We start from the raw sequence: 16938 nt of genomic DNA, 5'->3' as shown, positions 1-16938 counted from the left end.
GGTTATAATCTCAGATTATAGCTTGGTTCGACCCATGCACCTTCCAGCATTGGACAAAAGGTCGGAGTCACAACGACAACTTGTTAAGCGTAGATACCAATAACCCCCCCCTCTCACCTTTCCACTCTTTTCCCTCCATTCAAATATTTTTCAGTACTTTCCCCTTCCGTCCCTTCATCAATTGTAGAACCACCGTTTCAAAAAATATTAATTTAGGCTTGACCGCATTTTAAGGTCAAGACTAAAAACACGAGGTTTGGTCTATTGCTGCTTATGTTAATGCTTATTGGTTACTTGGGATGGGTAGTTTAATATACAAATTTGCAATTTTTCCTCCCAGCAAAGAAAAAAACAACTCCCCTAATTGCTTAACCAGAAAGCGGATAGCAATATTCGCACGATTATATAACATTTCGCCGAATACCATTTCGCGGGAGGGGGTCATAATTCACCATAGAAAAAATGTCTGCCTTCTATAACACCCACATGTCAAATTTAGTTCCATTTGCTTGATTAGTTCTCAAGTTATGAGGAAATTTGTATTTCATTTGTATGGGAACCCCCTCTTCTAAACAGGGGAGGGGTCCTAATTCATAAAAAAATTCTTGCTTCCTGAAATCCCCACATGCCAAATTTGGTTTCATTTGCTTGACTGGTTCTCGAGATAAAAGGAAATTTTTATTTCCTTTGTATGGAAGCCCCCCCCCCTCTTAAAGGGGTGAGGAGTCATAGTTCTCTTTCTAAAAAGGAGAGGGGTCTCAATTCACCGTTGAAAAAAATCTAGTTTCCAAAAACACTCACATGCCAAAATGGGTTCCATTTGCTTGATTAGTTCTCTAGTTATGCAGAAATTTGTGTTTTATTTGTATGGGAGACACCCCCCCCCTCTATCAGAAGAACCTTCCCCGGCCCCAAAAATAAGAAACATACCGACAGACAGAAATCCATTTTTATAGCTATAGATTCCATACAAAGGCGTTGGGTTGTTGAACGTTCGATGCGATCATTTTTCGCCGACTGTCACCAATAGTGAAAAAAGGAGCCGGCTTCGTTGAAGGATGATCAGAGAAAGACTAAATATTCAGACTGTGGGTGTCGTCCAAAAAGCCCCCGAATACAGAATTTACACGCACAATTTTTCCATTAATTTCAAAGCTGCGTATGATATCATCAACCGCAAAAAACTATGCAAAAACGTGGATGAGAACGGCTGTTCCGTAAAGCTGATCAAAGTGATAAGAGCTACGCTGAACGGTAAGCAGTGTTGTGTGCATATTTCGGGTGGATTGCCGTGTTCATCCGGATCCCAAAGGGGACTTTGTCGATCAATGATTTCTTATAATGATATTCAGCATAATACTACAGGGCGTTATAAACTGAGCGGATATCAACACGCGGACACAATCATCAACCAATCTAATTTATTCGTTTGCTGATGACATAGCTATTGTTGGTAGAACATCTGTGGCAGTGGCTGAACAACCTAAGTAATGTAAAACAGACCCCATAGTTAGAGATGCCAATACCGGGGGGTATTTCGAAAACCAGTTTTTCGGTATTGATATAAATGCAATACCGATAAAACCGGTAAAAGTTAATACTTGAAGCTACATTTCAAAATTATATGATTTGAAGAAAATCTTTCCATAATCAATGGTAATCAATTCCTTTCGGCATACTTAACTGATAGGTTCAATTGAAAAAATAATATTTAAGAATGCAAAGAGAAGTTATCATGTCATCTTTTAAACGAGAACAAATCTTAATGAAAAAACTTCCGGAGGCAGAGAATCTTAATTCGGCTGCCACGGAAAAAGGAAGTACAATTCCCAGTGGTTAATTAAATATGTGGTATACGAAAACCCTTGTTCAAGAACCTTCAATAAGCGGCTTAGATACTGACATTTAAGATAAATTAATATTGAAAGTTCAGTTGATTTGGTTCTTCTATTTGCTCGGTTTCTATATTTATTCCACTGACTTTTAATAAAACCTTGCAGAATTTTATTATCGAAATATCCTTGATGCCTTTAGGAATATTTCAAAGTCGTTTGATATTAAATCACGAACAGTGCGGTTAATTTTTGCAATTTTTCCTGTAGGTACAGCAATTCGACAGCAGTCAAGACCGGTTCTAGTACTTTGATGCTTTCTTCTTTCTTCATAAATTCCTCATCGTTTAGGTAAAGCGTATTTAGAGCTCGTAGAATTGGCTCAGCCCTGCCAACAGGCTATTCTAACTAATCAAAACGTTATTTATATTCCAGTTTGTAATAGCAAACGAACGAATTCCTCTTCCGTGGTGTGTTCTGACATTTCTCTATAGAGTACTCCGTTGATTTTCACTAAAGATTTTCTGAACAACTTCACTGTATATCGCACATTTCTTTTGTTGCGCAATATTCTTAATTAATTGGATTAATTGGCGCATTTAAGCAGGAAATCGAACCTACTTCGCCCTTCGCAAAACGCTACGATCGAGAAACATATGCCGTACGAAGCTGACAATGTACAAAACTCTTATTTAACCCGTTACTTTACGAACTTGAAGTTGTGACGTCGCTCACAGTGGAAATACGTGCCCTTGTCGTGTTAGTCCGGAAGATGTTGCGGATGATATTTGGCGGAGTACAAACTGAAAACGGCGATTGGCGGAAATGTTTTTTGAATCACGAGCTACATGCACTTCTTTGAAAGACCGCTATCGTTCGGCTACGCTACATGTCAGTAGGCAACGGTTGGTCCGACATGTCGTAAGGATGCCGAATGACAGTGCGTGCGACAAAAGTAATTCTCTTCAACAACCTCACTGGTACCCGGTGGGATCGGCGAGCATGATCGGTGGCTCGACCAGATCAAAAGCGACTTATGACTTCTGAGGCGCCTACGAAAATGGCGACGAGTGACCCATGAAGTGAACCGAGTTGAATGAAGCCGACTGCTTGAAAAGCACACTCCGGCTCTATGCTGACAGCGGTGAGGTTTTCGGGGTTTCCCTTTGAAAGAATTACATAATTGATTTAGTTTGTTGATTTTGTAGATTTTGTGTTTGTATATCATTCAATCCCAGTTTGCTCCGAGGTATGACGCTGGCCTAATAAGCCAGTCGTCGTATGTTCGAATCTCGATTGGGAGAGGTTGTTAGAGTCAATAGGATCGTAACAACTGGTCCTGCAATTGTCCTGCACTCTAACAGCTGGCTGCGAAGTCTGTCGTATAAAAAACAGGTCAAGTTTCGATAACGGAATGTAGCACCTAGGCTTTGCTTTTATATCATTCAATCAGGAAATTAAGTTTGCCCTATATTTTAAAAGTTTTACCAGTGATTCAGGCTTCTTGAGTTGTTATTTGATCTTGCAAATAATACCGAAAATACCGGTTTTTGATCGTGGAGAAACCGGTAATTCGGTATTGGAAAATAGCCCGGTAATACCGGTTTCGGTGAAACCCGTAAAGCATCTCTACCCATAGTGATCCTTAGTCTCTTATCCAGCATCTTCTATGCCTACCTCCCTAACTGGTACCAGTCGGAATACGACCAACCTTAGCGGAGATCGAGTAACCAACCCCGGTGAAATCTAAGGTCGGATACCAACAGGGAAGGAGGCATTATGTTGTCTTGGTTCTATAAGATGACAACCCCATCAAGAGACTCCATAGCGGGGCCCTAGTAAGGCAACCTACCTAAGCCAACATTAGTACAAATATTTAAGCTAATTCGGATCGGAATCTTCGGCATCCACCTTGGCGACGCACTATGGTCGGAAATTCCAGATTCTTAGCCAAAATTCCAAGATGATTAGATTCCAAGTTTTTTGGGATATTGATTTCAAACTAAATATCAGTTATGTAAGCTTCAAAATGGTCGACCCAAAATCGCGGACAATGTTTATTAAATTATATATTTCTTGGCTTAAATTACATACACTCAAATGTGTTTTTGGTTTCAAAAATGGAATTTTTGTTAAATTTTATTATTTCTTTTACAGTTTACAGCTTTAAAGTGGCAGATTTTAAAAACGCAATTAAAAGTCTTAAATTCAAAATCTACGAATAAAAATGGCAGACGTGTATAGTAAAACTTTAGATTTTTGTTTGAAAAGTTGTGTCGATTACTTTTTGGTTAGAGATTGGGTTGTGTAAATAGGATAATGAGTGTCAACGTAAATTTCTAGCAATATTATATTAAGGATGTTCTACTTCATCCAGCTTTGCTGGCAACTATTCCTCAACAAATACGTCATGACGTGACAATCACACCACCGGCCGTCTACTACGATTTCGCCCGCGGAGATTCCAGCGAAATCTAAGGCATCCTGACTACCATTAACTGGTATGCAGTTTTGGACAAGGACAATATACAGTTATAATTTTTTCCAATATTCTGAACTACAATTATCCAATATTCCAAAAAGAATAACCATGTCCGTTCAGTAGCAGATACCTGGGGTAAACGCTATATTACGACGTCTGAAATCCGAGAGGAAGGCTGCTCTCAGGAAATTTTCGAAATATAGAGCTGGACCACTCCGTAATCGCTCCCTAATCAGTTCTTGCAGCATGTCAACGAACAACGGAAAGACAACGGCCTTCGGTCATATTCCTGGACAGTGAATCTGCGAGGAACATATAACAGATCTCCCAACGGCGTACGGAAATTCTTCAGAGTGTTTATTGACGAAAAGTTATATACAGCAGAATTTCGAATTTAGAGAGAGTGTGTGTGTATGTGTGCAGCTCATTTTCTATCGCCTGTTTCTCTGACATGGCTGAACCGATGCGTTATTAGTCTCATTTGAAAAGTATTATTGCCTAGTATATCACTATTAACCCTTAAATGCGCACGCTGGAAAAATTCATTTATAAAGAAAACTTACTTATCTAAAAGCTGTAAATATAATTTACTCTGGGGATGTTTTTCACTATGTTGTTTTAAAGCAACAATGCGCATTAAAGGGTTAAATTGTTTCACGGTACGATGTTTCGTTTAAAAGTTCCCCCTTTCTTTCCACTCTTTCCCTTCCATTCCCAAAACATCCTTCTTCATTACTTTCCCTTACCGTTCCTTCATTAATTGTAGAACCATCGCACAGTGGGGAATCGCTGGCCAGCAGCCAAAAAATGAAAGTTCATTTCGACTCTCCGTTGTATTTTTCCTGTGATTCTATACTATTGAAGTGTTCAAATCCAAAATTTTAGATCAATACGACAAAATTTGAATTTTCTATGAATCTTGAAAGTATGCTATCTCAGCATGTTTTAGCGTTTTTTTTGAAAAATAACCCAATATTTCAAAACATGCTAGAGGTCTAATGGTAGCTCGGATTTCAACGGTGTCTAAGGAAAAGTTCTTCAAAAAATAGTGCTGAATAAAACCCATTAATTGAGTATGCAGTAATTTTATCATAGTATGCAACAATTTTAATTTTCATTAAAAAAGTGCCATATTTTCGCGTAAAACACGCTTTAAAGTTTTGAAGCCAAGGTTCGCCACTATTAACACTACCGGTAAAAGATAGCGTAAAATATAAACTTTCAAATGGATATAGTCTCATTTAGCGCAGAGTAGCGCAGAGCACAGTTGTTACGCTTGTAAGGCTACTATATCAGAATGCAACAATATAGACAAAATGCAAACACTCAAAGTAAACGTAGGATATCTTAATTATGGGATATCTCCTTTACATGGTTGGATAAGCTGCTTCGAATGTATGGTCCATATTGCATATTGACTAGATTTTAGAGGTTGGAGGAAATCTGGAGGATACAGCGATAGTAATGACTGAGTTCTGGAATCACGGGTATAGATTTGAAATTAATTAAAAGGTTGAGAAATTTTTTTATAGCAAGTTCTTGAACACATTATTTCAGAAAAATTCGGAACTTATTGTTTGTATATCAAAAACCTTTATGTCAGGGTATAGTCGTCATATAATACGTCCACTGCAATGCAAAGAATTTGAATTCGCGGTCATAAATGAATCTAGACAACCATATTGCTGATAGGAGGAATGACAGAAGAAGCACAAAAATAAGTTTTTTTTGTTTAATTATAGTCACTTCAACAACTCGGGTCATTCGTGACTTCTGCGGGATTGGGAATTGAACCACGGTCCTCAGTGTGAGAGGCGTGAATGCTAGCCACTACACCGGTATTGACCCTCACGAAATAAGGTTATTGCCTTATGCTAAAAATAGTGATAAAAATACAAGACAATATTTTACATGCAAAAATGAGTGTGAAAATTCAAATCGTGATAGAATTATTCGTCTTCTTATTTCTCCGGATAAAGCTTATAGCTTCTTCGAAACGGAAAAATGTAATTAGAAAAATCTTTCTGAGAACGCTATATGTATTACTATTGAAGACGAAACGTGAAACGAGTGATTCTGCAGAAGGAGAAGAAGAAGAAGAAGAAGAAGCAGAAGAAGAAAAAGAAGATGGAGATAAAGAAGAGTAAGAAAACTTATAAGGGGAAAAGTTTTGATTTTTGATGAATATTAACTTATATAGATTTTGTGTTGATTATTAAAGCTCATATTTGCTTTGTATTGTTTTATATAATTTTTTATCCTATAAAAATCCATTTGCAATAATTTTCCAAATGACCCTCATTTCTTATACGTCATTATACTAAAAAAATACTTGAAAAATAGTTGAAAATTCTCTCCAGCACAATAAATATACGTTCTAATGCAAAATAAACCTGAAATTCGAGCTCAGCACCCCAAAATTACTTAAGAACCACATATTATCCTTGATTTAAAGAGATTTTTTTGCTTGGCCAGCATTTGTATGGAGTCGCCCCACTGTGCATCGTTTCAAAAAAATATTAATATATGCCTGACCGCATTTCAAGGTCATGACTAAAATCCCGAGGTTTGGTCAAATTTTCTTTTTTTTTCTCATTTCTTCATATGAAAAAATGGTATCTGTATGCAGCAAAATTATCAGCAGTTAATCATTGGCGGAACTAGGAAGGAGAGGAGCCTAAGTTCTCCTAGGAGAGAATCTAATCTATTTTTTTAAACCTAAAATTACTTTAGTTAGTAAAAACTAGAAATAATAAAAGCTTGAGAGTAATTTTAATTTGCATCACTTTTATGCCTAGATGCCGTTTATCAATGTGCATTGCATTTTAATATATGGGAAAATGTAAAATGTTTAAAACGTACCCGTCTGCTCGTTGTCGAGTAATTCGGAGTCAAAATTAGGGTATTTTTCATATTAAATGTTTAACAGTTCCTAAATAAGTAATCATAGAGGTATACTATATCTAGCAAAATTGTGTATTTTCACTGTTTGTACAACGTTGTAATACATGAAAAAGTTGTACAACAATTACAAATAGAGCTAAAATAGATAAACTAATTTTAATGATTCACATGTCTATAAGAAATAGGGTTTTTCTACCTTTTTCTGCTGCAAAATTTCTTGTAATAATATGCTCTAAAACATATCAATGTGTTATATTGAAACTGAAGAAAAATAATATTTTTATTTCACTTTTAGGGGGATTAATCAAAGTTTGGATTTTACCAGACGGTAGGCCTTTCAATTTCAACAAACTCTTTCAAAGGTTCCATAAACTTAAAACCAAGTTTTCCCAGTCAAAACTCTAGTGCGGATGTTTTTTTTGGTTTTAGGCCATTGTGCGTGCGAATAATCGTGTTACAAAAGTTGGTGCGAATGTTGGAGGGTCTTTTGACCGGCAAAATCAATTCTTATGAAATTTTGCAGATTTATTTCCAGCATTAAAACCCCTAATTTGATGCTAAAATAATTTAGACTAGATAAATTATCTTGAATGAAATCTTTATAAAATATTGTAAATTTTAATGTGTTGTACACGATTGATCATAACTTTCAAATTAACGTCCAATCCAAAAACAATTCAATTGACAATAGACAAAATGAGACTAATAGCACATAAATCGGTTCGGCCATCTCTGAGAAACAGGCGATAATTAGTACCTTGTCTAAACACGTTTTTTAAGCGTAACTTTTAAACTGCTTGTTTTTTAAACTACTTGTTTGTTTTCAATAAAACTTCTTGAAGTTTTACCTTTGTTAAACTATAACAAAGGTTTAGGAATTGGTCGAAAAACACGAAATTGATCCGAGGCCCGGAGGGCCGAGCCACATATACCAATCGACAGGGTTCGACGAACTGAGCAATGTCTGTGTGTGTGTGTGTGTGTGTGTGTGTGTGTGTGTGTGTGTGTGTGTGTGTGTGTGTGTGTGTGTGTGTGTGTGTGTGTGTGTGTGTGTGTGTGTGTGTGTGTGTGTGTGTGTGTGTGTGTGTGTGTGTGTGTGTGTGTGTGTGTGTGTGTGTGTGTGTGTGTGTGTGTGTGTGTGTGTGTGTGTGTGTGTGTGTGTGTGTGTGTGTGTGTGTGTGTGTGTGTGTGTGTATGTGTGTATGTATGTGCGGGGCGCAACTTTTCTATCGCCTGTTTCTCGAAGATGGCTGAACGGATTTGTTCGCTATTACTTTTGTTTGAAAGGTATTATTGCCTAGTACATCACTATTGAATTGTTTCATGGTCCGACTTTTCGTTTGAAAGTTATAAGCAAAAATGTGAAAATTACGTGACACGATTTTCTCCGGAACCAATCGACCGATTTCAACGATCTTAGTATCGAATTAAAGCTCTTGTTAAGGCTAAATTTTTCGGATAAATTTTATTGAAAACAAACGAGTAGTTTAAAAGTTATGCTTAAAAACCTGTTTTGACAAGGTAATAATTATCGCCTGTTTCTTAGAGATGGCTAAACCGATTGTTTTGGGCAGCGGTCGTATTCACTCTCCAACTGCGCGTAGAATTCATCCTTGTCGTCATCGGTACTTCTGAGGTGAGGGCTGTGCACGTTGATGATGCTTATGTTGAAGAATCGGCCCTTGATTCTCAACCTGCACATTCGAGGATTGATTGGCCACCACCCAATCACCCGTTTCCGCATCTCGCCCATCACTATGAAAGCTGTACCCAGCTCGTGTGTGTTGCCGCAGCTCTGGTAGATGGTATGTCCATCTCTGAACGTACGTACCGTTGAGCTCTTCCAGCACACCTCCTGCAGCGCTACGACGTCGAACTTGCGGCTCTTCAATACGTCGGAGAGCACTCGAGTGCTCCCTTGGAAGTTGAGAGATCGGCAGTTCCACGTCCCGAGTTTCCAATCCATAGTCCTTTTTCGTCGCGTGGGTCTATTCCGATTGTTCCAGTAAGAATATATTTGTTCTTCGTTCCATGCTTTAATATTTTTCGTGGTGACGGCTTGCAAAGCCTGCTACACCAACCCCCTGTTTCGCCGGAGGGCCAACGAAGCTCGAAAGAGCCCTCCTTTCCTGTCAGCATACGACCTTGGCTTCCACCGGGGTTGGTTACCCGATCTCCACCAAAGTTGCTCGTATCCCGGCTGGTACCACGAGGCGGTAGGAATAGGAGTTGCTGAATAAGAGGCTATGAACCACTGTAGGGTCTATTTTATGCCTACACGTGCACAAGGCACCGACGGTACGCATTATTCAGCCGTTTACCAGCCAGAAACATATTATTACAAGAAATTTTGTTGAACACAGTAACCTTCTATCTATTCAGCGAAGATAGAAAATCTTATTTATTGTTTATGAATTTGTAAAATCAGTATTTTATATTTTAGCTCTTTTTGTAATTGTTGTATGACTTCATGACTTCATGTATTATAAAATTGTACAAATAGTAAAAATACACCACTTTGCTGAATATAGTGTACCTCTATGTTTGTTTGTTTAGGTACTGTAGAACTTTTATTATAAAAAATACCTTAATTTTGACTCCAAATTACTCGACTACCAACAGATAAATTTTAAACATTTTACATTTGCTGATAGTTTTGCTGCATACAGACACCATTTTTCCATAAGAAGAAACGAGAGAAAATTCCAGTTAGGATCAATTGCGGTACACTTCACATGCTGATTGCTTCGTTTCTGTGATGTCAGTTTATGCTATTTTTCCCAACAATTTAAAGCATTAATGCATTGAATAATTATGACATTTTCCTCATAACAAGTTAATTGAAGAATATACGTTAGTTAAACAGCGATTTGTAACTTTATAACAATATGGCATTCAAAAACCTACACGTGTTGTACAAAACACAACAGCGTGAGTAACCAAAGGTTAATAAAAATTGATGAAATCTATTTAAGAAAACTTTATTAATGTCAATCAAAAATAATGGCATTACAGGAATTTATGCATAGTTCTAAAACCTACAAACTAGACCTATACTAGGCAATGTATATGTTAAATAATAATATTTCCTCTTACAACTTGCTTTTACTTGCACTTACTCAAATTAGTAACAACCAACTTACCCTTACTCAGTAATTTCTTGAAAAAAGGATCTATCAAAATTTATAAGTGCTGCTATTTTGTTCAAATTGTGAACACTTATTCAATTTCCAACAATTTTATGAAAACCAACGAACTACGTAACGTTAACCAATAGATGAATTATGTTCCGAAGACGTGTCGATTTCTATCTCAAATAGCAAGTAAGACCGTATAACAAAGGTTTCTTTCACCACTAGGTGGATTAAATCGGGTTTTTTATGATAGTGAGAGCTTTCATTTGATACTAAAATCATTGAAATCGGTTGTATGGGTCCGGAGAAAATCGTGTAACATAGTTTTCACAATTTTGCTTATAACTTTTAAACTAAACATCGGACCACGTAACAATTCAATAGTGGTATACTTGACAATAATACCTTTCAAACAAAAGTAATAGCGGACGAATCGGTTCAGCCATTCCCGAGAAATCGGCAAACCGGCGATAGAAAATGAGCTGCACTCACACACACACACACACACACACACACACACACACACACACACACACACACACACACACACACACACACACACACACACACACACACACACACACACACACACACACACCCATTGCTCAGTTCATCGAGCTCTATCTATTGGTATATGGGTCATTCCATCTCAAACGTACACAAAAATTGGATCCGACCACCAGCGATTTTAACAAAAGCTGGCATAATTGTTCATTCCGAGCTCATAACCAATTTTTCAAGATATTATGCCGATTGATCAATCCCCCTCCTAGCAGTGGCACTACTTCTTTTTTTTACAGATTTTCAAAAAAAAGTCATTTTTCGGGTTCAAATATGAATCAGTTAGATGTGAAGACATGGTAATATACTTTTTCTATGGATTTTTGGTCGCGCAATTGAATGATGTTATCTGTTTTTATCTAATTTGTCAACATCATACATTTTTTGCAATTTAAAATGAAATATGCGAATATCTCAAAACACCCTTGAAACTTGATACTTTCCGATGGCAATTAGGAAAGAGGATTCGCCGGAAAATTTTACATGAGATCACTTATATTTCATCAGTTGGCAGACCATTTGTGAATTTCGTTCGTTTTTAGATTAGCTTTTTCCATAGTGCAATAAACTGTTAATAAAGCCATTTTCAAGTTTCGAAATTACTTCGAACTTTCGAATAATCACGAGAGTGAAATACCACACTAGTCTCCATAACAATGCATTATATCGCTCAAAACACTAGCACACTCAAATAATAAAACTTTAAAAATTTGAACGAATTTGTTACTTTTATTTAAATACTAGCTGACCCGACAAACTTCGTATTGCCACAAATTAACCTGTGTTGTACATAAATCATGAATCTCGGATGATCTTTGTCACTATCTCGAGTTTTGCAAGCCCCCCAGTGGGCGGCGCTTCCGACGGCGGGTCACCGGCAACACTCGCGACCGGCTCGTCCTGAATGATCTAGTGTTACTATAGATAGTTTTTGTGGTCTTGTATTGACTAATGTTTTATGGAAGAGTCTCGAATTTCTCGAGTTCGATTAGTTTTTGAGTTTCGCAAAAATTTCTGTTTTATTTGTATGAGAGTCCATATCCCCCTACCACAGGGGTGAGAGGTCTCTAACTATCATAAAATAAATTCAAGACTCAAAAATCTCCTACATGCTAAATTTGGTTCCATTTGCTTGATTAGTTCTAAAGTTATGAGCAAATTTGTGTTTCGTTTGAATGGGAGCCCCCCCCCTCCTAAAAAGGTAAGAAGTCCTAATTCATAATGGGAAAAATGGTTGCCTCCAAAAACACCCACATGCCAAATATGGTTCCATTTGCTTGATTAGTTCTCGAATTATGAGGAAATTTGTATTTCATTTGTGTAGAAGCCCCCCCTCTTGAAGTGTGGAAGGATCCTAATTCACCGTAGAAAATATTTTTGCCTCCAAAAACACCTACACGCCAAATTTGGTTCCATTTGCTGGATTAGTTCTCGAGTTATGAGGAAATTTGTATTTCGTTTGTATAGGACCCCCCCTCCTAAAGTGGGGAGGAGTCCCAATTCATCATTGAAAAAAAAATTGTCTCCAAAAACACACATATGCCAAATTTGGTTCAATTCGCTTGATTAGTTCTCGAGTTATGAGGAAATTTGTATTTCATTTGTACAGGAGCCCCTCCTCTTAAAGTGGGGAGGGGTCCTAATTCACCATAGAAAATTTTCTTGCTCTCGAAAACCTTCACATGCCAAATTTGGTTGCATTTGCTTGATTAGTTCTCGAGTTATGAGGAAATTTGTATGGAAGCCCCCCCTCTTAAAGGGGAGAGGAGTTATAATTCCTCTTATAAAGAGGGGAGGGGTCTCAATTCACCATAGAATAAATTCTTGTCACCAAAAAAAACACCCACATGCCAAATGTTGTTCTATTTGCTTGATTAGTTCTCGAGTTAGGAGGAAATTTGTATTTCATTTGTACAGGAGCCCCCCCTCTTAGAGTGGGGAGGGGTCCTAATTTACCGTAGAAAATTTTCTTGCCCTCGAAAACCTTCACATGCCAAATTTGGTTCCATTTGCTTGATTAGTTCTCGAGTTATGAGGAAATTTGTATGGAAGCCCCCCCTCTTAAAGGGGAGAGGAGTTACAATTCCCCTTATAAAGAGGAAGGGGTCTCAATTTACCATAGAATAAATTCTTGTCACCGAAAGCACCCACATGCCAAATTTGGTTCTATTTGCTTGATTAGTTCTCGAGTTATGAGGAAATTTGTATGGAAACCCCCCCTCTTAAAGGGGAGAGGAGTTATAATTCCCCTTATAAAGAGGGGAAGGGTCTCAAATTACCCTAGAATAAATTCTTGTCACCGAAAACACCCACATGCCAAATTTGGTTCTATTTGCTTGATTAGTTCTCGAGTTATGCAGAAACTTGTGTTTCATTTGTATGGGAGCCCCCCCTCTTAGTGAGGGGAGGGGTCTCTAACCATCACTAAAACCTTTCCTGGCCCCAAAAACCTCTACATGCAAATTTTCACGCCGATTGGTTCAGTAGTTTTTGATTCTATAAGGAACACAGGACAGACAGACAGACAGACAGACAGACAGACAGACAGACAGACAGACAGACAGAAATCCTTCTTTATAGGTATAGATATGCAAAAGTATCCACAACATCAATATTTTTTATGCTGATTCTATGTTCAAAAGGCATCTTTTTCATTAAAATGCATTATTTTGCCTTGAAAATGTCCGGAAGTTTCAGGTAGACGAGTTTAAACATACTTTCGCTAACAATTCAGTTAAAATTACGCATGCATGATGGTCGAATCCAAACCTTGTGTACGTTTATGATGGAATGATCCATATGTGATTCGGCCCTGCGGGCCTCGGATCAATTTCATGTTTTTCGACCAATTTCTAAACCTTTGTTATATATAGTATAACAAAGGTAAAAAGAAATGGGAAGTAATTCACCTAGCACCTAGAAACAACACTAAAACAACCTTTCCAACAATTTAAAACTATTGACAGTGAGATCACTATGCCATAAAACATGAAAAGAGCAATCGTAAAGTTGTGATGATAGCTCCAATACTGAATCACAAGAAGGGTATCGATAAAACCAAATCGTAAACATTGTATTGAATAAAATACTGACAAAATGAGTGTGGAACAGTCGTGATGGAAACAAGTAAGTTTATTGCACACGTTTTATTTTATTGTCGTCTCATTAAAAGTAGCATTTGAATTTTATCTGGATCAGTAATGGGAAAAACTGCTTCAAAAATCAGTACTTTCTATGTTTTTATTGCAAATTTCTTAAACTTTCTATACTGATTCGACCAAACCATACCTAAGGCATACCCATGAAGGGAATTGCGTTTTGAGTGAGTTTCAAGCTACATATAATAATTTTCTCTTTATTTCAGGATCTTTCCGATGGTAGTGGCTTCTTGTTATCTATAGTATAGTTCTCACTCAAAAGTTATAAATAGACTAAAAAATTGTAAAATAAAGGTGCTCTTGGTTTTCTAAACTGTTTTGAATCTACTGACTCGGAGTAATGGTACTCTAAATTTTGAGCTGTGATTCAAACTAGTTCCACTTTTTTTGTGAAAGCTAAATAGGTCGAGTACGCGGCTCAACGAATACATGCATACATTTTTGTAAACAATTGCAGTAGGTCCAGGATAGACGGATGAAAATCTCGTATATGACGCAGTGAAATTTCTATACGACCAACTAGAACCAACTAGAAGAACTAGTACCTAATCTCTAGAACATGAAAATTTGCTTCTCTAAAAAATGTAAGTTCCGAAATATTTTATCTGTTATCTGTCATTACAGTGCTGAATTGGGCAAACCTTGTCGGTTGGTAAATATGACCCATTTCAACAAAGACAAAATATGCAGCTGATTAACGTGCTCTGAACTGTTCTCTTCTGCTATGGATTTTAACGTAACAATTCAGAAATACTGTTTTCTCAATGCACAGAATTGCAGGTCGTATAGTTGAAGGTTTTATAGTTGAATACGAAATTCGGCTAACTGACATGACGCATTATTTCAACGAGAAAGCACATCTTTTGATACAAACATGAAATTTAACGAAAGCCTACGTACAAGTTACTTTAAAACGGGTTTGGCGCCCGGGTATAATCTTTCATAATATAGTTTCGCATTTATTTTTTAGATATTTGTTAAATAATACCCACTTACTAAGAAAATATAGCAAGTTTGTAAAATAAACATGTTTAAACCACAACATGAGAACTATGTATCCTGTTAGTCAGGCGTATCATTAACATTAATAATTAATATAATTAATGCGGTTCAGATATTGTGGTTTCAGTTTGCAGATATCACCAATTGTCAATAATTTTGATAATTTTCTAAGTTAGGCTTATTGCTATATTTTTGCTGGATACAGAATTTTGTATAGAGCATTTTTGGTAGGAAAAATTCAAAAATTTCAGCACTGACGGTGAACCAGAAACATACATTATGTTACTCCTCATTTATTCATAGGTGATCAAGCTGGTCACTAGATATTGAGTTTCGTATGAGTTTTTCTTGCATGGCAAGGTTGTACAATCACTTCAAAAGTCTATACGCCAACGACCCAGTTTGCTAAAATCACATGTTCGTCAATCACAGAGAAAAAAAGATTGCTGCAATACAGAAATGATTTTGCACTCGGTATAGATGGAAACAATATTCGCCACAAAAAAAAAAATTAAACTATACCAGATTAAAAAATCATGCTCGTGCTGTTTTGTTTCTTTTGATGATTTTTTGACTTTTATAGCCTATAGCTTAAATAATGTTTGGGAGTATATACTGCACCTATTATTATATTTTGAATCTAATAAAGAAAACCTTTTTTTTTTGATAATTTTATTCACTGAATCAATGACAGATGATAAAACTTTGATGATAGTTGGAATGTACCAGCTATTTTATCAGTTGAGCTTAAATATAAAAAAAATTCGGTCTAAGAAATGGCCAAGAAACTTGCATCTACAGATATCTAGAGTGCAAAATATTACTATGATTCATGCTGTTGGGCTGAAATACCTGTTATTTATTTTGAAAGACTTAAACGAAAGGCAAGCGGCAAACCTGTTTTTTTTTGTTTCATTGTGTCGCACATGTGGCAACCGAAATCTATGGTGCTTACATACCTCCATTCTAGAAAAGTACAGTAAATGCGGATTGGATTGGAGCGATTGCCAATCAATTGTCTACATAGGTATATAATGTTTGCAGCTTAACGAAACATAACTTCGGCTGACGTGTGAAAAAGGTGTGTAGTTCAACACATATTTGCTTGATAGGGCACGCTGACATTTAAAAATAGATGAAGCTTTGTGGGGTGGTAGCTAGAGAGAGATTACGTTTACTAATTAGTATGGAAATACAATGCAACAACAGCAAATATTAATTATTAAATATTGACAGTGCATAAATATTCATATTATCTTGTGCCCTTTTAAGTTATACATTATGATTGACTACACTGATTTGTAAAGTTGAAAGATTTAAATGGATTTCTTATGACAATAAATACTTACAATACGTTGTTAGTCCTAAATAAACCGTTAGGCCAATAATATGTTTCATCTTATTACGAATGCTAATTGAATTTTGATTTTATCATAAATCGTGCTCTTGCTATAGTTTACTAATAGGTCCAAAAACTGTCTCACTGTTGTTTGCACCACCGTATTTGCCCGCCTTTCGGATCACTAATGTGCGCGAAAATTTAACTAAGTGCTTTACAGACCAACGATACAACAGTCATTACCAAGACTATGACGACCGTAACGATACGAGCACAGCTAACGAGTTGCTACTACTGAAAACGCTCGGGCGGCACAAAATCGACTACCGCGATGTTCGATGTCTGGTTACGAATAAAACCGTATCCAAAGTCTCTTGACCAGTTTTCAACAATTCACCTTTTTAATATTTCTTCTGTTTCGTTTTTTCACCTATCAATCCACTCGGGTTTTATGCTGTCGGCTTAAAGAAACCAATCGCACTCGTTGACGTTGACGAAAATAAGTAAATGTCTAATAGACTAATCT

General features: G+C 36.8%; 1 protein-coding gene across 1 annotated transcript in view; it reads right to left on the bottom strand.

Moving 5' to 3' along the window:
- The window catches only part of LOC128740679 (protein obstructor-E), a 42980-nt gene extending 26296 nt beyond the window's left edge, over nucleotides 1–16684 (bottom strand). Inside the window, exon 1 of the mRNA XM_053836244.1 lies at nucleotides 16423–16684. Coding sequence (XP_053692219.1) covers nucleotides 16423–16471 — 49 coding nt within the window. The 5' untranslated portion in view covers nucleotides 16472–16684. The remainder of the gene's footprint in view (nucleotides 1–16422) is intronic.
- Nucleotides 16685–16938: the final 254 nt, after the last annotated feature.

The sequence above is a fragment of the Sabethes cyaneus genome, chromosome 1, assembly GCF_943734655.1.
Source record: "Sabethes cyaneus chromosome 1, idSabCyanKW18_F2, whole genome shotgun sequence".
NCBI classification, from domain to species: domain Eukaryota; kingdom Metazoa; phylum Arthropoda; class Insecta; order Diptera; family Culicidae; genus Sabethes; species Sabethes cyaneus.
The sequence above is the reverse complement of the archived record's forward strand: the minus strand, read 5'-3'. Positions and strand labels throughout refer to the sequence as shown.